The sequence below is a fragment of the Canis aureus genome, chromosome X (genome assembly GCF_053574225.1).
Source record: "Canis aureus isolate CA01 chromosome X, VMU_Caureus_v.1.0, whole genome shotgun sequence".
Classification (NCBI taxonomy): Eukaryota; Metazoa; Chordata; class Mammalia; order Carnivora; family Canidae; genus Canis; species Canis aureus.
In genome coordinates this window covers 68,444,554-68,466,658 of record NC_135649.1, presented here as the reverse complement: position 1 = coordinate 68,466,658, position 22,105 = coordinate 68,444,554, and the positions used below count along the sequence as shown (strand labels likewise).

At 45.4% G+C, this 22,105-nt stretch overlaps 1 protein-coding gene across 1 annotated transcript; it reads left to right on the top strand.

Moving 5' to 3' along the window:
- Window positions 1–894: 894 nt before the first annotated feature.
- GCNA (germ cell nuclear acidic peptidase) lies at window positions 895–21,964 on the top strand. Its single transcript, XM_077887578.1, has 11 exons — window positions 895–1,009; window positions 3,056–3,107; window positions 10,143–10,189; window positions 10,577–10,613; window positions 12,376–12,458; window positions 13,101–13,454; window positions 14,716–14,791; window positions 17,805–17,949; window positions 19,161–19,299; window positions 20,588–20,792; window positions 21,118–21,964. Exons 2-11 carry the CDS (start codon window positions 3,058–3,060, stop codon window positions 21,476–21,478), a joined length of 1,497 nt encoding a protein of 498 aa, XP_077743704.1. The 5' UTR covers window positions 895–1,009; window positions 3,056–3,057; the 3' UTR covers window positions 21,479–21,964.
- Window positions 21,965–22,105: the final 141 nt, after the last annotated feature.

Here is a 22,105-nt window from a genome sequence, read left to right as displayed (position 1 = left end):
GTTATATACGTAGGCAGTTTGGCGCTTAAGAGTTTAGGTTTTCTTTTTAAGATTTTATTTTTGAGTAATCTGTATACCCAACGTGAGGCTCAAACTCACATCGGGCACTTCTGGAGTTTGAATCCCAGCTCTGGCACTTTGTAGCCATGTGCTGATCCCTGTAAAATTAGTTGCTAACATTTGCCTACTTATTAAGGCATTTTAAAGTTTAAAACCACATAAAACACTGGGAACAGTGCCTCGCATGAAATAAACTCAGTATTATTAATATCTTTAAATGCAGAGAGGTTTTATTTGTATTCTGTTGGCTGCATGTTTAAATTATGAAATGTCCGGATGTCTGCCAGAGAAACGAGCACCTAGAAAGCATTTTACTTCCCTGGTGTCTGTTTTTCTTGGTGTGTTCGGAGTGAGTGCCAAAAAGCCCTCTATCTCCAGGATTTGGAGGATTCTGGAAGCAAACGTCATAGTGAAGTGTTGCCATGCACTGTTGGATCGATGCCTTGCTCTTATCTAGGGGTCTAGGTGACACCCCCACCCCCGCCCCCACCCCCGCTCGGAGTAGTTTGGGAGGGCAGGCAAACAGGCTTAGAGGTTTGGGTGATTCAGGCAAGGAATGAGGCTTGCTTATCGCGTTCTCACAAAAATGAAACTTTGGGAAGATTCAGCCCAGTTTTTCTCTGTCACCCAAAAAATTAACTTAGGGATCAGCAAACCACAGAAACCTGCCTTGGGGACCAGAGCTCTGCATGAAATGGCGCTTTCCGTGACAAAGCAAGCAACACCCGTGGAAGTGATACACTTGACTCCGGAAGCACTCGGGCTGGGCGCCAAACTTGAGTTCCTAGTCGCGAGGTTTAAATTTGCCCCGTGACCACACTGTGATAGGTGGGTACAGGTCCACGTCAGTTCCTATCCCCCACTGAGCCTGGGCTCTATAAAAGGTCTTGCGCCCGGCTTTCCCTCGCAGTTGCTCGAAATCTCCAGTGCTGTTTGCGACTAGCTGGAGGTGAGCAGCAGGCAGCCACACTAGAGGCAAACCCGCCTCTAGCGAGGCGGCAGGAGCAGGTAGGTTCCTGGCGGGGCCGAAATGGGTGCCGAAGTGGAAACAATCTTGAAGCTCATCCTAGTTCAGTGGACTTCGTTAAAATCAGGACCACCATGTGCCCTGACTGTCCATGAACCTGGGGACTGAGATTATGGCAAAATATTTTGCCGGTTTCCACTTTTTAAAAATGCTTTCAGAAGAAGCAATTTTATTTTATTTTATTTTTTATTTTATTTTATTTTATTTATTTTATTTTATTTTATTTTATTTTATTTTATTTATTTATTTTTTGCGATAGAACTCTGCTAAAGCAAAGATGAGGAATGGCGGTGTGGAGATCCCGCTGGGGGAGGTGGCGTGCTGTTGGGAGGGGGTCATCTAGGTCTGAGTAGTGGAAGACTGGCTGGCTGAGTGAGATTGGGGTGTGGGGGGAGGTGGAGGCATAGGGGTGTACGATGCCTGGTCCCGAAAGGCCGGTGGGCCGATTGAGGTCAGAGTAGGGGGGTGGAAATGTGGGCACATGGAAGGTGGGTAGGAGTGCAAGCGGTGGGTGAGGGGTGCCGTGAGTGTAAGCTTTGAAGCTGGATTGGTGTAGCATACAACTCGCTGAGGGTGGGAGCGAGCAGGGGTCTGGGCGGGTTGGTGTAAGGGCTGTAAGGCCACGTGGAGCTGGGGAAGGCGGAAGGTGGGTGGGGGGTGGGGTGAGTGGGGGTGTCAAGGCGTGATTGGTGCAAGACTGGCTGGGGGTGGAGTCTGGGCCTGTTGCTAGAAGACCTCCTGGGGTTTGGGGAAGGGCGAGCGGGAGAAGGGGAGGGGGAAATGGAGTGAGTGGAGGTGTCGAGGCCTGATTGGTGCAAGACTGGCTGGTGGCGGAAGTGTTGGGGGCGGGGTCTGGACCAGAAGAGGGAGCTGGGGTGTGGGGGTGAGTGGAGGTTTGGAGGCCATTTTGGTGCAAGGCGAGGCAGAGGCAGAAAGCGAGAATAGGGAGATAAAGACATTGAGGGAAGGTGGAGAGCGGTTGAGGGAGGGGGTGACCTAATCCGGTGTAAGACCATTGAGAAGTGGGTACGGGAGGCGGAGAGTAGAGGTTAGATGGTGGAATATAGTGCCCTGGTCTGTGTAAGACTGCCTGGCGATAGGAGTAGAGAGGTGGAGGGGCGGGAGACGGTAGAGGACTCGAAGCCTGAAGACTTCCTGAGGCTTTATGCAGCAATAGGAAGAGTGCAGGTGTGAGGGAAGTGGCGGGCCAGTGCGGACGTGGGGAGTGGGAATCCCCTTTGGGGGCAATATCCCTGGGCCAGGGACTAGATATTGGGTGCTAAATCCTTACAATAGGAGGAAAATTTCTCTGGGAGCTGATAAATGAATGATTGTCTTCCTTTGCACATCTCTATAATGTGGCGGTTGGGGTGACTGGACATCAGAAGCTGCCATGTGCTTTGGGCTTTTTTTTTTTTAGGTTTTATTTATTTATTCATGAGAGACAGAGCGAGAGGTGCAGAGACACAGGCAGAGGGAGAAGCAGGCCCAATGCAGGGAGCCTGACGTGGGACTCGATCCTAGGTCTCCAGGACCATGCCCTGGGCTGAAGGCAGCGCTAAACCGCCAAGCCACCTGGGCTGCCCATGCTTTGTGCTTTCTGATTGATCTGCAAAAAACCTTGGCAGGGCATGGTGGGAGAGGTGGTGGTACACCCTGTCTCTCGTTTTCTCCATTCAAGAAAAGCCTGCAACAAACATTTAAATACATCTTATTTCAAAACCAAAGCTTTGGCTTTAAATTAGGGTGACTAGGCTGCTCAAAGATATATGCAGAATGTAGAAATGGTGGTTCTGGGGGCGCCTGGGTGTCTCAGTCGGTTTAGCAGCCAACTCTTGATCTGAACTCAGATCTTGATCTCAGGTTTGTGAGTTTAAGCCCCACATTGGGTTCCATGCTGGTCATGGAGCCTACTTAAAAAAAAAAAGTTGGCTTTCTTTAAAAAGTATATTTTTGTCTTGACTATAGACATGGACATGTCCGAAGAAGCCGGCCAATCTAAGATCCAGGATGATGATTGGTGAGATTGGAAAAATTCTGTTTTCTCTTAGTTTAATCCTACTTGTGTTGGCAAAATGACTCTCAAAAAGTATATGTTTCTTTCATTTCAAGTCTGCAAAGTGTATAACTTGGTTAGTCATAAAATGAGAATTGTAAAAAGGGATCTTAGAATCATACAGGAGTGCAGCCTCTTACTCAATGCATGAATCCTTTATATAAAGTCTCTGTTAGTGGCCAGGAGCATACAACTCCATGAAGCGACACAATGCATTGTTGAGTATGTATAATTTCTAAAAATTTCTTCATTCAAATGAACTTAAAACTTAGGTTACTTCCATCCCATTGTTCACAGTGCTGCCCTCTAGAGATACACAGATGAGGTGTTTTTTTTTTCTCCATGTTAAGGAGGTGTTTTAAGATAGCTGTCTTACCTCTTAAGTTTTCTCCCCTGAAACACTGCCCTGATTTCCTCCTTCACAGGTAAGCTTGTAAGCACATAATAAGGGAGAAAGTAGAAACCGTAGAACAGAGAGTCTGGAAATAGACCCAAATACCCAAATATAAAAATTTAGCTCATGATAAAAAATGACATTTCAAATCAGTGGGAAAAAGATGGATTCATCAACAAATAATTTGAAGGTAATTGGCTGACCATTTGGAAAAAAAGAAGAATTGGATTACTTTATCTTCCTTATAACAAAATAAATTACGCATGGAGAAAATATTTAAAAATAAAAAGTGAAATCACTAAAAATGTTAGAAAACCAGGTGGATTTAGTTTCCAATTATTTTGGGAGGGGAGAAAGCCCAATTTTGATATCCCACAAAAGCATAAAAATGACAACTGGAAAAGTATTCATATTACCCATGATAAAAAGCTACTTTTCTTAGTCAACAAAGAACTTTTACAAATCAACAATTTAAAAAAGGTAAACACATGAAAAATGGACAAAAGATATTAAGAAGTAGTTCTCAGGGAAAAAAATACATTTGGCCCATAGACATATTCAACTTTACTTACATTTAGAGATGAAAAAAATTTTAACAAGATACCATTTTTTGTATATCAGATTGGCAAAGATTTAAAAAAAATCAGTAATAACTGGAATTGGCAAATTTGTAGGAGAACAATTTCTTATAGCCATTGTGGAAATATAAATTGGTGCAACTTTTTTGGAGGGCAGTCTAGAAATAATCAAAATTTTAAATGCCCATGTCCTTTGACCCAGTAAATACTAGGACTTTTTCTTTTCCAGTTAGAACAATTTTATTTCTGTATATACATATTCACGTATACTCAAGTGCATAAATGTGGTTTTGTCATACATTCTTTCTGTGTATTCACACTTAACTTTTTCTTGATGCCTTTCCCATTTCTCCCCATAACTCATGTTTATTTAATCATATATAGACATACACAGGCTGATTTGGACTTTATTCAGTTCTGGGGAAGAAGGGTGTATGACTTTATTTTAAAAGCTGTGTGCATTTGACTTGTGCTGGTATGTGCTTACGTTTAAGAAGAACTTTCTAGAAGAATAAATAAGACGTTGTTTATTCCTGGTGAGTGGGACTCTTGAAGGAACAGGGACAATGTGTTCCTCTTCCTCACTCCTCTTTTCAGTATTCTTTATCACTCAGAAAACTATCTGGTAAACATTATAACAGGATAGTAATTAAAATGAAAGGGATTAGAAAAGGAAGGCAGTGAACAAACATTGGAAAATACATAAATAATAAGAGGAAATGCTAATTGCAATGTTATGTGCCTATTAAATGAGCAAATGAGAAATACTTAATCCTATTCTAGTAATGTTGCTGATCTAACCCTTTGAAAATGATGACGCACTTGTACCAAGAGCTATAAAATTGGTCATACTTTTGATGAATTTGACTTTTGGGAATCAACTTTAGGGAGATCCAATTTATAAAAGTAATTAAATGCGCAAAGATGCTTGTTGCAACATTCAACTGAAAAATTAATGTGTGTTATCAAAAATGCACAGGGTAAAATACTAAGCTCTCTCCCTGACCCTCAGTCACTCCCAAATAGTGCCCTGAGTGGATGGTTGGCATTAGTTCTCCTGAGAAGTAAACTGACAGTCTGGTTTATTAGTTGGTCACTTGCACATTTGGTTAACAGGAGTCATTCCTCTAGCATTTGATGAAGAGTTGAGAGACCTGAGTTCTGGAAATGATACCTGTGAAGACCAGATCCTGGAGTTCTGGTTGGAGATTGCTCTTGAGGCTGGATAGTGACCAGCCAGGCTCTCCACCCACCCTTGCTGCAAGTCGGGATCGACCATTAAGGTTTCAGGATCTGGGCATTGTGTGTTCATTAATGCAGATGACACTGTTAGTTTTTTTGTGTGTTCGTTTTTACTTTGGGCTGACTCCATACCTCACATAACCTTCACAGAAGGTTCGCATAAATGGGCATGCATAAATAATTTTTTAAATGGAGAAAATTGTTGGTAAGATCTCATAAGCAAAGTCTTTTAAAAACAGGGTTCTGTGAGGGCGTGGGTGGAAAATAATTAAAGGGGTCCTTCGAACCACTTTTTGAGATTCGTCATTCTTTTATTCAACCAAATAGTTGAGTAGTGACTTTGTACTGAACAGTATGAAACAGGTATACTTTTAAATCCTTGCATGGTTTACTGTCTGGGATGAGAGTTAGAAACATGTAACCAATTTGGGGAATATAAATAATAGTGAAAGGGAATATAAGGGAAGGGAGAAGAAATGTGTGGGAAATATCAGAAAGGGAGACAGAACGTAAAGACTGCTAACTCTGGGAAACGAACTAGGGGTGGTAGAAGGGGAGGAGGGCGGGGGGTGGGAGTGAATGGGTGACGGGCACTGGGGGTTATTCTGTATGTTAGTAAATTGAACACCAATAAAAATAAATTAAAAAAAAAGAAACATGTAACCAAGCCATTACAGTATAGTGTGATAAATGTAGTGATGGGGGAGAAGTACATGATCCTGTAGGAGAGCAGACATTATCTTGTTTAATTTTCACAGTACCCTATGAGGTAAGTGGTTCTTTTTTAAAAACTTAAGATATATTTATTTTAGAGAGTTGGGGGCAAAGGGTGGGGGGAGAGAATATCTCAAGCAGACTCTCCAATGAGCACAGAGCCTAGTGAGTGCTCAATCTCACGACCCAGAGATTACGATCTGAGCTGAAATCAAGAGCCCATCCCTTAACTGACTGAGCCACCCAGGTGCCCCGAGATAAGTGGTGGCTTTACAATTGAGGCCCGAGAGCATAATTTATAGAAGTCTAGGTAAGAGGTGATGGTGGCTTAGGGGTAAGGTGGTAATAGTAAAGTTGGAAAGATTGGAATGAATTTAGGATATATGGTAGTTTATCAATTCTGAGGGGTTTTTTCCCCCGCAGTTTTGAAATTGGTATGCATCACATGTTTAATAGCATGTCATCATTTGCTAGTGTTTTCTTTCTTAGAGGTACATATGCCTTAGGTTAGGTGAGTTGTATTCTAGAGGTAGAGCCAATAGATCTTGCTGATGGATTTGATGTGAGAGGTGAGAGAAAGAGAGAAATCAGGGGTGATTGGTTTATGTTGCTGGGTGGATGATGGTGGTGCCATCAGCTGAGATTGGAAAGTGTCCTAGAAGAACAGGATTGAGGGAAGAAATCAGGAATTCTGTGTTGGCTCTGTGATGTTTCAAATCCTTAGTAGTAAATGTCTAAGAAGTTACACAAACAATAGGAGTTTGGTGGAGAGTTTGAGGCTGGAAATATAAAATTGGGGATGTGGCGTCTAGGGATAGTAGAATGAACAATCTAGAAAAGAGGGGACAATAGCACAAAACAGTATAGAAAATTCCAGGAATAAAATCCTTGAGAAGGCTGGAGGGAGATGAGATCCACAGTGCAGGGGAAGGTTTGGCTGGAGACCATGGTAGAACATTGTGTTCATTGTTAACTCTGGAGAAAAAGTCGGGCATAGTTACAGATAGGATTCGTTGGTGGGAGGACGAGGCAGTTTCTGTCTGATGGTTTTATTTTCCAGGGACTCATGAGACAAGGTCATTCACAGAGTGGAGGAGGTTTCTGCAGGTTGAAGGCAGAAGTACTACTGAAATACATACTGTAAGGGGCAGGGGACTGGTTTTCATTAATGAACCAAAGCCCACTTAGTACCCTCTGATAGCCTGGCTGCTCACTAGTCTTTTGTAGCCCAAGATTCTTTGTTTTGTGAATGCTACAACAAGATAGACAAGCAGAAATACCATATTTTAAAAATTACCAGGGGCAACGGAGTGGCTCAGTCAGTTGAGTCTCCAACTCTGGTCTCGGCTCAGGTTGTGATCTCAAGGTCCTGGGATAGAGCCCTGTGTCATCAGGCTCTGCAGTCAGCATGGAGTCTGCTTGATATCTCTCTCTCTCTCTCTCTCTGCCCCTCCCCCCATGTGTTCTTGATATCTCTCAAATAAATAAAATCTTTAAAAAAATTAAAACAATAAAAATTACCATTATGCTAAGTTAAAAAGAACTTGATCACAAAAGCAAAATGGGTCACCTAGTGGGCCAGCTATTGTAGGTGCTCAATAAACATTAAATGAACAAATGGATGAATGAACCACAGATGTACCCACATTTCATTATAACCTTTTCAAAAATTTTTCAATAATTACCAAGGGAATATGGATGGGCCCATGATAAAAATAAATACAGAAGCATCTCTGGTGAAAAGTGAAAAGTCTGCCCTCACACATACCTGCCCTCCCATTCTTCTGCGGTAATAATGATTGATGTTGGTTCTTCTAGATCTTTTCCCCTAGTCCTATACAAGCATACACCCATCTTTATGGTGTATGGGCCCAGTTTTAAAGGGGAGATCTTCTTTGGATCCTAGAAAGTTTTTGAAGGTTCTTGAGTCATATATTTTCAAAGCTTCTAATGTGATTTCTTAGTCCTTTTGTGGTAGGGTTCTGGTGAAACCAACTGGCTTTTCCCAGGTGAGTATGTTCTCTAATAACTGTGACATCAGCTTTGCAGCACTTGTGAAGGACTTGTACTCCTGGCGGCAGATTTTACTTGGAAAAGGTACCTAACCAAACTTGCCTCCTTTTTGACTATTTCTTCCCTAGAACTTTCCTTGGACTGCTTTTCCCAATGGTTACTATCCAACCCAGAATTCGATGTTTTATCTTCAGGGATTAGAGTGAGAGTCTCCCTTGTGTGACCTTTTGTGGTATGTCTCTGATCCCTCATTTCTTTCATCTGACCTCTAAATGTGTGTGTGTGTGTGTGTGTAACACAAAAGTATGTAAAAAGATAGATATGAATCACGTTTTAGTTTGTATATGGTGCTGTATGCTGTATATGGATAATAGGTTTCGAGGTAACCCCGGTCATGCTTTGGCCCATACCTGGGAAACCATACACCCAGCAAGAGTTTTCTTTGCTGATTAAAAAAACAAACAAACAAACTTAAGGCCTTCTACCAAGTATGTCAGTCCAGTGTACAGTGATTGATAAATGAATAGGGATCCCTGGGTGGCGCAGCGGTTTGGCGCCTGCCTTTGGCCCGGGACGCGATCCTGGGGACCTGGGATCGAATCCCACGTCGGGCTCCCGGTACATGGAGCCTGCTTCTCCCTCTGCCTGTGTCTTTGCCTCTCTCTCTCTCTCTGTGTGTGTGTGTGACTATCATAAATAAATAAATAAATTATTAAAAAAAGGAAATTGAACCAAGGGGGTGAGCCAGCATACATCTTGAAAAAACTGAAAAGGTGTGTAATCCATCCAGTAACCAACCTCAAGGTTAAAATGAGAGCCCTCAAGAAGTGGTTAGGGTTACCTTGACACGTAAAACCTTTTAACTGTTATGTCCACCTTCTTTAGCACTTTTAGTTTCTTTCCCATGTGAGCTCTGTATCGCACTAGCTATTGCTAAAATAACCTATGTTAAGTCCTAGATTGTAGCTGGGCTCCAGCACTGAAGTGATGCTTACTGCAGCATAACTTGTTGGAGCCGGATCGTAGATCCATGTCATGAAGTGGATATCCATTCAGCTGCAATCTGGAGAGCTGAGGGATCCCAAGCCAGAATGCGCTTTGGTGTTACCTCAGGCATTGTTGTGCAACTATTAAGGGGCCAGGCAGCCTGCCATGGGAAGGCCGGGAGAGGGGGTGGAGGGGTGAGTGCTAAGGCCTCTGGCATGTTATTAGGGGGGAGCAAAGAAGCAAGAGGCCCCAGCATCACAGTCTGGAGCAGTTGCAGCTTAGAAATCACCCTTCATTTGCTTCCTGAGAAATGGAGTTCAGCATTTGTCCTTCTGATTTTTACCTGTAATCTCTTCATCATTGAGTCCTTTCACCTGTGGCCCATTTCTCAGAATTCACTTTCATATCTTTGTTTTCTTATTTTTTCTTAAAGATTTATTTGTGTATTTTGGAGACAGAGAGAGTGGGGGTAGGGAGGGGCCGAAGAGAATCTCTGGCAGACTCTCCACTGAGTGCAGAGCCTGATGTGGGGCTCCATCTCACCTGAGATCACGACCTGAGTCAAGACCAAGAGTTGGACATTTAACGGACCAAGCCCCCCAGAGAACCCCTCACTTTCACGTCTTTTTAAAAAGATTTTATTTATTTATTAGAGACAGAGACACAGGCAGAGGGAGAAGCAGGCTCCATACAGGGAGCCTAATGTGGGACTTGATCCCTGGTCTCCAGGATCACACCCTGGGCTGAAGGCGGCGCTAGACCGTTGAGCCACCAGGACTGCCCACTTTCACATCTTTTAAATAGAAATAAATGACTTGGCAGAAGACAGGCTTCTTGCCAGTGGCCGATGATAACTAACATTGTTTCCCTGTCTTTGATTCTGCAGTAAATACTGAGCACCTTGTTGCTTCTAATTTTTCTTCACCTCCCCTACTGTGATGTTAATTTTGTAACTCCTAAAAACCTTTTGCATTTCAGAAACACTGATCGGTGGTTCTCTCCCTGTGAGATTTGGCCTGTGTTGAGGTTAATTGCCTTCCTTTATAACTGTGTATGTCTCATTTTTTGCAGTTGCATTATTACTGTGGACTCAAGCAGTGATGGAGAATTTGAGCCCTGTAAGTAGAGTCCCCTCAAAGCATCAATGTCCATTTCAAGGTGTAACTTAATCCTGTCTCTGTGGCGATGACTGAAATGTAATTTTGGACATTTGATGTAAGATGAACCAGGGTTTGTCTCCCCCAGGGTCTCTCTCCAGATTGGTGAAATGATTATTTCCCTGCTGTTAGGAGCAGAGGCAGTTCTCTGTGCTCGCTTTCCAGTTTGCTACCTTGACTTTTTCATTTTAGGCCTCCTTTTATTTCCTTGGGGTAGGGGGGTATTTAAGAGTCTCCCATTGATTTTAACCAGGCCTAATTTCTGGACTTTGGCTTTAGGGAGTTAAAGATGGGGGTAACCAGATTTTTACCCTGCTTCCTGACCCCCTCTTTTTTTCTCTGATTTAGATGCAACCAAAAGGAAGGAGCAGAAGGGGAATGTCAGGTGAGTAGGAAAAGTAGTGAAATTGGACATTTTTTGAGGGATGACATTGTGGGTAAGAAGATTTGAGAATAAACATCCTGCTTCCTCTGCACACTGTTCAGGGTTATAGTGGGTATCTGATCTCACAACCAGGTTCAAGTATTAAGTTCTTTATGTCAGGCTCATTAACTAAATTGGTCGGTTTCTTCCTCAGAATGCCTTTGTGATGATCTGTCTTCTAACTTGCCTTCTCTACTCCTTTTGCCCTTATGGGCCAAAGGGGTGTTGCCCACCTGCCGGACTATAGGAGGTGCTAAGAAAAATTACTGGAATAAATCCAAAATAGGATGCTAGTTAAGTGATGTGTCTACATTGACTCCTTGAATTACCGTAGTGGGTTTGTTGAGGTATGGCATATAATAAAATTCACTCTTCTTTTTTTTATTTATTTATGATAGTCACAGAGAGAGAGAGAGAGAGAGAGGCAGAGACATAGGCAGAGGGGGAGAAGCAGGCTCCATGCAGGGAGCCTGACGTGGGATTCGATCCCGCATCTGCAGGATCGCGCCCTGGGCCAAAGGCAGGCGCTAAACCGCTGCGCCACCCAGGGATCCCAATTCACTCTTTTTGACATACAGTTTGATGAGATTTGACAAATGTATATGGTAGTGTAAACAGCACAGTCAGAGATGCAGGATATTTCCATCATTGTCATTCATGTTTTACTTCTTTTTAAAAAAGATTTTATTTATTTATTAATGAAAGACACACAGAGATAGGCAGAGGGAGAAGCAGACTCCATGCAGGGAACCTGATGCGGGACTCAATCCTGGTACTCCAGGATCACGCCTTGAGCCAAAGACACATGCTTAACCACTGAGACATCCAGGTGTCCCTTTTATTTTATTTCTTTTTTAAGAGATTTTATTTATTTGTTTGAGAGAGAACAGGTGGAGGGAGGTGCAGAGGGAGAGGGAGAAGCAGATTTCCCGCTGAGCAGGGAGCCTGACAGGGGACTCGATCACAGGACCTTGGGATCATGACCTGAGTCAAAGACAGATGCTTAACTGACTGAGCCACCCAAGTGCCCATTTTTTATTCTTTAATTTTTAAATTTTTGTAATTTGACAATATTTTTTATTTTTCATTTTTAAAAAGATTTTATTATTTTTTTAAGTAATCTCTACACGTGGGGCTCAGTGAACCCTGAGATCAAGAGTCACATGCTCCTCCGATTGAGCCAGCCAGGCACTCCTACAATATTTGTGGGTAGCACAGGGGTTCTGCCGAGTTTGGCTCCTGCCCAAGCAGTCTGTCAGAGTGGTGCTGGTTTTGGGTGCAGAGAATGGTACCCGGGAGAAACCTCCCCACTGTCAGGCTGAGTCTCCCAACTCTGGCCCTCTACCCTTCTTGGGCAGCTAGATCAAAACCCTCATAAAGAAAGCTGGCAATTAACTAATGGAAATCAGCATTTCCCTAGTCCCTTTCTGCCTTGCACCTGGACTGCTAGAACATATGCCCTCTGACAGCCCATTTCACTCAGTACTTGACAGATAACCCCTTTTGAAAGGATTGAGACAGATGGAATGGTTTGGTAGAAAGATGGAAAGTCAGGAATAAGGATCAAGCAGTTCCAACGAAGGGGAACAGAGTTATCACAGGAAACAAGCCAACAGACCATTTCTAGGTGACCACATTCACGGTAGAGGAGTCAGGAAAGGCCGTGGAAAGAAGACTGCGGTGCTTATGTTTGTCTTTGGTCTTTCCCTGTCCCATCCCTCAGCTATGTGGTGATTGACTCAGACTCTGAGGATGAGTACTTCAGTGATAAAGTGAGATCTCACATATCTGATGTGAGCAGCGAAGGTCGGTATACTCCTTACTAACTGAGGGAAGTGGCTGAGCTCTGCAGCCCCATAACATGGTGGTTTTGGGATACAAGGCAGCAAATGTTCTATTCTAGCTTTTCCCTTGTGGCTTCCACTGGATGTGGATATGGCTGGATTCCCCACCCCACCCTGGTGATCCAGACACAGAAGCAGCTGTTCTTGCTGGTTTAGACCTTGGCCATCCCCCTCTGTAGAGTTCTTACCTACCAAGCAAGTGCTATATATGGGGCCCTAGGGTGGGAAGGGTGGGGAGAAAAATCAGGAACTGACACTTAGGAAGGTATGAAGATCTCTCTTCTATCCCTCTCACCCGCTGCCACGACGCTTTTCCTCCTGTGTGTGGGAATGACAAAGCAGGGAGGGGGTTAGGTGAGAAATGTGGGTTCATTTTTTCCAGCCTGTTGGAGACTTAGGTAGGTGATGGGTCTGAGTCAGCCCACCGCGACTTCTCAGGGGAACCCTTGCTTGCTCCAGCTAGCTGTTTGTCTTTGCCTTTCACTGTTATCCTCATATTTTCTAGAGATTTTTGTTTTTCTCAGAGCTCAATAATCTGAAGTTAGTGTGTGGCAGGGAGGTGGAGGGAATATATTTTTATGTGATTATGTCTCTTGAATTTCAGATGAGATTCTAGATGTGCTCTCTGATAATGAGGAGCAACAGCGTCCTGCCCAGGAGGCTCCAATACTTATTACTGATGATGATAGTAGTGATTTTGAGGGCCCTGTGCTGATAATAGATGAGGATTCGTGTGATCAGGGCCAAGCTGCCTCAAATGGAAATGCGATGGATATCTCTGATGTCTTCCAACACAATTCATCTCATGGTGTTGGTGAGCCGAATCTTGGTGAGAATCTCTGCCAACCACCAAATGTTGCTGAGGCTACAGTGGAGATTCCAGATGAAGAGCCTACCCCTGTGGTAGAACAACCAAGGAAAAGGAAGAGTAAAACCAAAAATATATGTGTGACACCTGGTAAGCCATTCAAATCAAGGATGCCTGACCTACTGAATATGTCTCGCCCCCCAAGTGCACCAGCTGTGCCTGCCATGCCTTCCCCCTGGATAGGTCTGTCCTGTCAAGTCTGCCTGTCCTGCCTACCAACCTTATTGCCATTTCATCTTTTTTTCTTTTCTTATTGCCATTTCAGCAACTTCCTCATGGCTGAGGGAGACAGCCATCCCATTGAGAAGGATCTTTCTGGAAATGGGAGAGGAACACCCACGTCTTAGGATTTGCCATTCCCTCTGCCTGGCATGCTTTCTCTCTGCACTTTTTTGTCCTGAGGAGATCCCATTTTTCTTGGGGCCCAGCCCACTTGTCAGTTCTTATAGGAAGCCAGACATCAGAGATGCTCCTCCCTTCTGGGTCCCCAAAGTTCTCAGACCCCATCTCTACTGAAGCACTGATGACCCGGTTGTCTTAGAATATGTTTCTGAAGCTGTCCCCCATGTAGACAGTGAACCTCTTGATGGGGCAGGACTCTTACTCATTTTTAAGTCTCTCCCAGGGTCTACCCTGGTATTCACATGATAGATGTCTAATACTTTTTTTTTTACATAAATGAATGAATGACACTATTGTTACAGAAGTCTCTGGCTAGAGCAGTTGGCAGTATATGGGTGCTAACCAAAGATGGAAAGATTTGGCTTGTTTATTGAGTGGAGGGAGGTCTTGCCTAGAATCTGAGCCACTTCCTTTTTTTTAAGATTTTATTTATCTGAGAGAAAGACAGCAGGAGCAGGGGATGATGGGAGGGGCAGAGAGAGAGGGAGAAGCAGACCCCTTGCTGAGCAGGGAGCCCAATGCGGGGACTCCATCCCCGGACCCCAAGATTATGGCCTGAGCCGAAGGCAGATGCTTCACCAACTCAACCACCCAGGCGCCCCTGAGCCACTTCCTTTGAGCAAGTGTGTGAGCTATACCATAACATTCCTTATACTTCATGTGCCTCAGTTGCCTACACAGCCTAACCTCTAGCAGCATGCTCATGTAACCTCATTACATGCCTTGTACCTATGACGGACTCCTACCTGGTGTCCTCTGCTAGCAGCTCTGGGATTCATGTAGGAAGAATCGTTGACACGGACCGATGGAGAGCATGTAGACTTTAGACAGTTTCTGTTTCTGGATGGTGCTCTGGGTGTGGCTGTGGGGGCTCCTCCCAGGTGTACCTCTCTGCCAGTTGCTTGATGGGACTGATTTTCAGGGTACAAACCAACTATTGTCTTTTCAGCTGTGAGAGCATCCAAAAGGCGTGCGCCTTCGCAGAAAAAGCCTGGTGCAGGGAAAATTGAAAAATCCAAGCCTGGGTATGTACAGTTTATGTTAAACTGCATGGGAATCAATTGTACCATTGTCCTGTGTTAAGCAGTCCACTGGGCTTAGGGGAGGGTCTTCAAGGGGATGAAGGAATCTGGTGGGGGAGGGGGGCAAGGTTTCCATCCCTGAATTGGGAGGGGCATAAGAGCAGCAGCAGGAGGAGGAGGAGATAGATCCCTGTACTTTCTCCAGCCAGGCCAGAGCCCTTTTGCTCCCACAGCAGCTCTGGCCTTTCCTTTGTCCTTAAACTCAGATCAAAAAATGATATGTAGCCGAACATGAGACTTTTCCTCAGGCTGAATACTGCCTGTCGGCATGAAACCAAAGTGAATGGTGCCAAGATGGTAAGAAGGCAGAGTGGACATGTTCCCGTCCAATGGAATTGGAGGGAGGGTGGTCAAGATCGCCTTCCAGGTTTTCCTGGTGCTTTGGCCACATCCAGTTACTCCTACTCCCTGTATGTGTTCTTACACATTTCAAAAGCTTAAACATTAGGATGACGTAGATAGCTTGTAGTTCCTTTATCTTTATGAAGCTAGATGTAATATATCTATGTAATAGAACCTGAGAACAACAGATCATTTAGCCCAAAGACATGTCAATACTGAAAGGAAGCTAAAAATGAACATGTTTTTTGTTTGTTTTTGTTGCATTCAGATTCCAGGAAGTTCTCATCTTTCCTCTTAAAAATGGGATGTAGTAAGCATAACGTTCTTTGTTCTAACTTGCATCCAGGACTAATAGATACTTAGATCTGAGTTATCTTGTGAAACAAGGGATGTATTCGAAGGACTGTTGATTTTCTTTTCACCTGTATTCTGGAACAATAAATGTATCTTAAAGCGAGGAGAAGGACAATGTGTCAGGCATGGGGGAGGGGGGCAGCAAAGCAACTTGGACCCAGGCAGAGAGGCTCTCTTTGTTTCTGCACCTCTTGCTCAGTGAGGCAGCTGATGTAGTTTTATGTTAAATGATCCTTTTGGTAGTTCTATCTTAGATGGATCCCTGTTCAGCAAAGTGTCTTCTCTGGATTCCTAGATGCACAGTATATAAGCTGCTTTTGCCTCTAGGTACACATGCCTCAGGTAGCACCTGGGTTGCTTGGCTATGGTGTGAGCAGAGAAGGCATATAAGCTGCCCCTTGGTGTCATCCTCGGCATCCTCCAAAGGAGGCTAGTCTGTTAGGATGCCTCACTGTTGCCTTGGCGCTTCCTGTGGCAGCCTGTAGGGCTTCCTGTTGTGCTTTACATTGTTCCTGTGTAGGCTGCTTGCTGGTCATAGTGTCTGATGTACCTGCTTGGAGTCTGGTTGGGTCCTCTGATGTGGAGCCGCTCTGCCTGCAGTGAAGTGGTACAGAGATATCGAGGGGAAGGCGGGCTAAGCCACAAGGCCTGCTTGATGTCAGCGCCAACCTGGGAGGGGTCCCCATTCTCTGCTGAGGCCTGCAGATGGTTTGGGCTTTCGCCTGCTACCTTCTCGGATGCAAATTTGCTTTCAGGACAAAGTAATTTGAGGCAGCTGGCATTAGTCACCATTATTGGGCTTTGGGGTGAGGACCCCTACTTTAAGCCGCCTTGGCCTGGTTTGGTTATTTCCTCTCCCAACCCCAGCCCCCTCACAGATGGTTTATTTTGTGACTTAGCGGTTCACAAGTGTCCTGGCAAAATCTTAGTCTCCAGGGTTCTGTGAAGTCAGAAACTCCACGTACCTGTGTCTGCTCCTGTTTTATCTTTCCGGCCCTATGGGCTCATCTCCTGGGACTTGGGGGTTGTTGCGGCCAGGAGAAAAGGGTGCAATGAACAGTTATTACAAATGTTAGTCCTTCATGCACTTAGCACTGTTCTTTATGCATTGGAATTAGGCCTCAAACGATGGAGCAGCAGTAGTGGTCAAAGGGGAAGACCCTGAGATTGGGGTCCGAAGATTCAGTGTCTCTCTGAGCTTTGGGCTATCACCCAAACCCTGGATCTTGGTTTCCTCATCTGCCAAGTGGAGATCATACAAATAGTAATCACTTCTTTGGAGGGTAGCTGTTAGGATTAAATATGATCACACAGAAAGCAGTTCTCTGCACATGAGGAAGCACTACACAGATGGTAGTTCTCAGGAGAGGTGGAGATGTGGTCATTCTCAGTCTCATGGGCAAATGGGTTGTGTGCCCAGGCATTGAATCGAACTGTGGGGAATCACACTTCCTTTCCCAAGAACATTCTACTTGCTCGATTTGGCCATGGTGGAAATGGTAGCTGGAAACAGCTTGGGACCTGGTTGACCCCAAGGCCTTGAATGGCCAGGCCAAACAGTCGGTACAAAGCTGGGTAGGGACAGAATTGGGATGTGGCCTAGGAAAATGAATCATAAGTGTTGGGATAGGGGGAGAAAGAAAGAAAGCCTGGAGGTAGGAAAGAGAGAGGAATGCTCTACTAGCAAGGCATAGAGGGGTGACCATGGGGTGCAAAGGAGGGCTGACTGGAAAAGCTGATGTGAAGGAGATTGTGGTCTTTTTTTTTTTTTTAGATTTATTTACTCATGAGAGAGACAGAGAGAGAGGCAGAGACCTAGGCAGAGGGAGAAGTAGGCTCCTCACAGGGAGCCTGACATGGAACTCAATCCCCGGACTGGGATCATGCCCTGGGCCAAAGAAAGGCAGATGCTCAACCACTGAGCCACCCGGGTGTCCCGAGATCGCGAGCTTTGTATCCTATTTGAATATGGGGTGGGGGGAGAAAGTGGATTTGGAAAGGCCTCTGAGGTTTTCAGCCTGGTAGAACAGAAAAAGTCTAATGACTAAACACGTGGAATGGAAGATGTGCTCAGGTTAATTGGTTGGAAATGTGTTACCTTAGTTTAATATCTGCCCCAGGAGAGAAGGGAAGCGAGATGGTGGATACAGGAAGAGGGCCCAGGGAGTTTTCTGAGTCTCCCTCCATATGACCTGTGTGTGTGTGTTTCTCTTTTTTCTTCCTTTAGCCACACACAACTCAGTTGAACTTACTTTTGCAGGAGGGCTATGTGCAAAATACCTGGATGTTTCTTGCGTGACCTAGAAAATGCAAAGCAGTATTCTGGAAGGAATTTCAAGCAGAATAAGGACAGCCTGGTCCAGAAGATCTACGCCCTGTTTAACAGTTCGGTCTTTGATAAAAAGGTATATTTGATGAATAGGCACTGGATGAGCCCCAGATATATGCTCTTGGGTGCTGTGAGGTGTGCCGATTGGATATTTCCTGCTGTGGAGAGGTGTCAGCTTAGATGGAAAGATGATGTGTGCATAGGTGAAAGAAATAAGAGAGTGTCTGTGGGTAATCATCTGTGGTACAGACTATTCCCGGCACGGGAGATCAGCAGGGGCAGGAAAAAAAATCACTGAGAACCTGAGTGGTCAGTAAATAAGATTGCCTACAGGAAGTAAGACTTCTGGTTCTTGAGGGATGGTAGGTGGAGAGAGCAATAGTGGTGGAGGAGAGGGCGTGTGTTGATCCTTAACTATCTAGAAAGACAGGCTTTATGTTGAAGAGTAATGGGAAGGAGCTCTGTGACCCTGGGCAAGCCCCTTTCTGCCTCAGTTTGCCTCATCTGCAAAACGGGAGCAATGATAGTATCCGCTGCTTCACAAAATTATTGTTAGGCCTTGGGAAGGTAATACACCTGAAGTACTAGAACAGGGCCTGTGACACAGTAAGCAATACAAGTTGGGCCATTACTTGGTCTCAAGAGCATAGGACTTAAGTAATGGAGGGCCTTGGGCATCAGGTTGGTGGAGCTTAAATTAAGATCAGTAGGCACCACCGCACAGGGATGTGATAGGACATGAAGTGGCTGCTGGGAAGAACTACCTTGTCCAGAACATGGGGTGTGGACTTGGAGAACTTGGAGGTGGAATCTAGAGCCTTGGCGGTCATTAGGGTTTTCAGACTTAAGTATTTCCGCTGATGCAACCATCTGCCAGGCAAGTCCTCCAATCTTTCTAAGGGAAAGTGCCTTTGGGGAAGGCACTCCTCATTCCTCATGACTGTGGTGTTACATCCAGTGGCCGATCGGGGGACCAAGGTGCATGTGCAATTTCAGCTTCCTGCTCTTACACATGGGGCTCCACCTACCTACCTCAGCAAGTTTGCACTTCTCTCCTTGGCTGCCCCGACCTGTGTCCCCAGGCAGGGCAGTGCAAGTCCTGCATGCCTGTGCCCTCAGCCCTTTCCCTTGGGTCCCAACTGCCTGTCTGTTGTTTTCACCTGGGCTTCAACCTGGCTTTTATGCTCCTTGGGATGTTTCAATTTGTGGAGCTCTTGAGTGAATAGTCTTTGGTTGACTTAAAACTGCTCGCTGACTCACACACTCTGCTTGCTGTTTTGTTCCCAGCTGCCTGAGAAGATAGATATTGGCTGGAACAAGAAGATGCTGAGAACTGCTGGCCTATGCACCACTGGTGAGACCCGTTACCCGAAGAAGGAGCGTTACGCGAAGATTGAGATTTCTCTGAAAGTCTGCGACTCTGCAGGTGACCAAGGCAGCTTTCCTTGTGGCACAGGCACAGGTTACTCTTAGGAGCTGGTCTTTTTTGGCAGCCTATGCCATAGCTTTATCTGTCATTCTGGGTAGAGAGGCCTGCTGGACATTGCTCCGAGGACATTATATTTTTTTCCTAGAAATAAAAAAAAAAGATTTATTATTTATTTAAGAGGGTGAGTGGTGAGCATGAGCAGGGGGAAGGGCAGAGGAAGAAGGGAGGGAGGGGAAGGGGCAGACTCCCCTTTCCCCAGAGCGCAGAGCCCAGACCCTGAGATCAGGACCTGAGCCGAAACCAGGAGTCAGAGGCTTCACCGACTGAGCCACCCAGACGCCCCTGCTCGGAGGACATCATCAGATGTCTTGCCATCCTTGAGAATCCACTTGGCCATCTTTCCATTGGGCTAACTCTCTCTACAGCTAGCTCCCCCTCACCAGCGGTAACATCTCCGTTCACCCAGTAACTGAGGTTCAGGACCCCCCTCCCCCCTACCTTGCTTAGCTTAGCCAGTCACCAGATCTTCAAATTGCTCCTCCACCCTTATTCCTTTGCCTCCACCCAGGCATGGGCTCTTGGCACCACGCTCTTCATCTTGCTCTGTTTGGTCTCCAGCACACTGCCATGTCGCTTTTCTGCTTAGACACATAGGGCTCCAGAGTGCAGAGCCTGGCTTTCCAGGCCTTCCAGTCTGCCTCCCCCCACTCTGCACTCTGCTTGGCCATGTATGTCTCTCAGTATGCTGCTGCCAGCTGTACTCCAGCCAAACTTCCCTTACCTTGGCTTTCAGAACGTGCCACACACCTTCCTGGCCTCAGCCTTTGCTCACATTTTTTACTGTACCTAGAATGGCCTTCCAGACCTTGCAGAGCCAGCCAGTTGTCAAGGGGTCGGCTCAGATCCCATTTTCTCCCTGGAGCTTCTCCTGACCAAACCCTACAGCCATGGCCATGGATCCCTGCTCTGTCCACTTCTGTTTATGGAGGGTGGAAACTGGGGCTTGGCTGGATGTATTTCTAGCAGCATCCCACAAGAAGATGAGCACGTTTGAGCTGTTCTGAAAAGACATGCTCACCTAAGGTCTCTGACGTCAACAAAATCAGTTGAAGTGGGTAGAAATGTTACTTTTCAGTCCTGGGAAGCCATCACTTCTGCTTCCTTACATAGGCTTATAGGAAATGGCTTTGTGTGTGGCATGGGCTGAGAGTCTGGGGGTAGTTGGTTAGCAGACTGGAGCGAATTGTTTTAAGTGCTATGATTTTTTTTCGTAACCTCTTCCAAGACCGACTCCGGGATACTTTGATCCATGAGATCTGCCACGCAGCCTCCTGGCTATTGGATGGCGTCCGTGATTCTCATGGTGATGCATGGAAGTATTATGCCAAGAAATCAAATATGGTGCACCCAGAGCTGCCCATGGTCACCCGCTGCCATAACTACAAGATTAACTACAGGATCCACTATGAGTGTACCCGGTGCAAAACCAGGTAAGACCCTTGGCCTCAGATTTTTCTTCAGTGATGCTTTCTACCACAGCCTTCAACTATTTCCTTGTGATTTTGTTAGTACGTGGCCAGCTGACTTGAGTGAACCTTCTCTGTTCCTTTCCACCTCTTCTTCCTCCATGCTCTCCTATGTGGAGCCAGCTTGGCCTGCTGCCCCTATTTAGGTGTCCCACCCACTCTGAGAGGCCACAGGAAGAGTCTCAATCTGGGCCCCAGGCCAGCAGCTCAGAAAACATGCTGAGGTGCCTGTGACTGATATCATGTGATATCACGTGCCTTTATCATGTGATGTCTTTTTCCTCCATAGGGTTGGCCGCTACACCAGATCCTTGAACACTGATCGCTTCATCTGTGCCAAGTGCCAGGGACCTCTGGTCATGCTGCCGCTAACTCGAAAGGATGGGACCCCTATTGCGCCCCATGTGAGACCCTTTGCTAAGTATGTGCAGGAGAATTATAGAACCATTAAACATGAGACGGAAGGGATAAGCCATGGGGATGTGATGAGAAGGCTCAGCAAGGATTATGCCATTAGGCAAGGGCGGCATCGGGATCAGGATCAGGATCAGGATCAGGATCGGGATCAGGATCAGGATCAGGATCAAGATCGGGATCAGGATCAAGATCGGGATCAGGATCGGGATCAGGATCAGGATCAGGATCATTAAGATTATCTGGGAGTGTATTCATGTGGGCTGAGCACCCTACTGCTGAGAAGTTTTAGAAAAATATCTTTGTTTCTGCTAAGTGACAAATAATAAGGCTTAACCCTTTTCATTATAGCCTCATACTGTTAGTGATGATTGTTCTTAAGCAAGGATTCTGTTGCTAAGCATTTTGTATCCTTGATGGTACTCACAAGCCCTTTGGGTATATTACTTAGATTCCATAGTTTTAAGACATAGAACATAAGTGCAAAAGGCAAACTGCATTTTTGGGAGGGGTGGGTGGAAAAAATGAGAATGATGCTGGGAAGAGAACCAGTTTTAAAGGCAGCATTCTCAGGACTGGGGCTGCCAGCATATATACCTAGACATAAAAGACATGTTTCGTGAGTTTAGTTGCTCTTGATATTGAGTAAAGCCATGTAAGCCAATGTAACCATTCATTAACCCACCCCCAAAAAAAACTAATAAAATGTTTTCTGCAATTTACTGGTTAACGGAGTCCATTCATTGGCAGCCTGTGCCTAGCACAGAACAAACCCTCAGCTCTTTTTGTCCAAGACCCCGGATGTCAGAAGTTGTCCAGAACGTGTCTGCGAGAGCACTCTGGGCCGTTCCACTGTTCTGGGT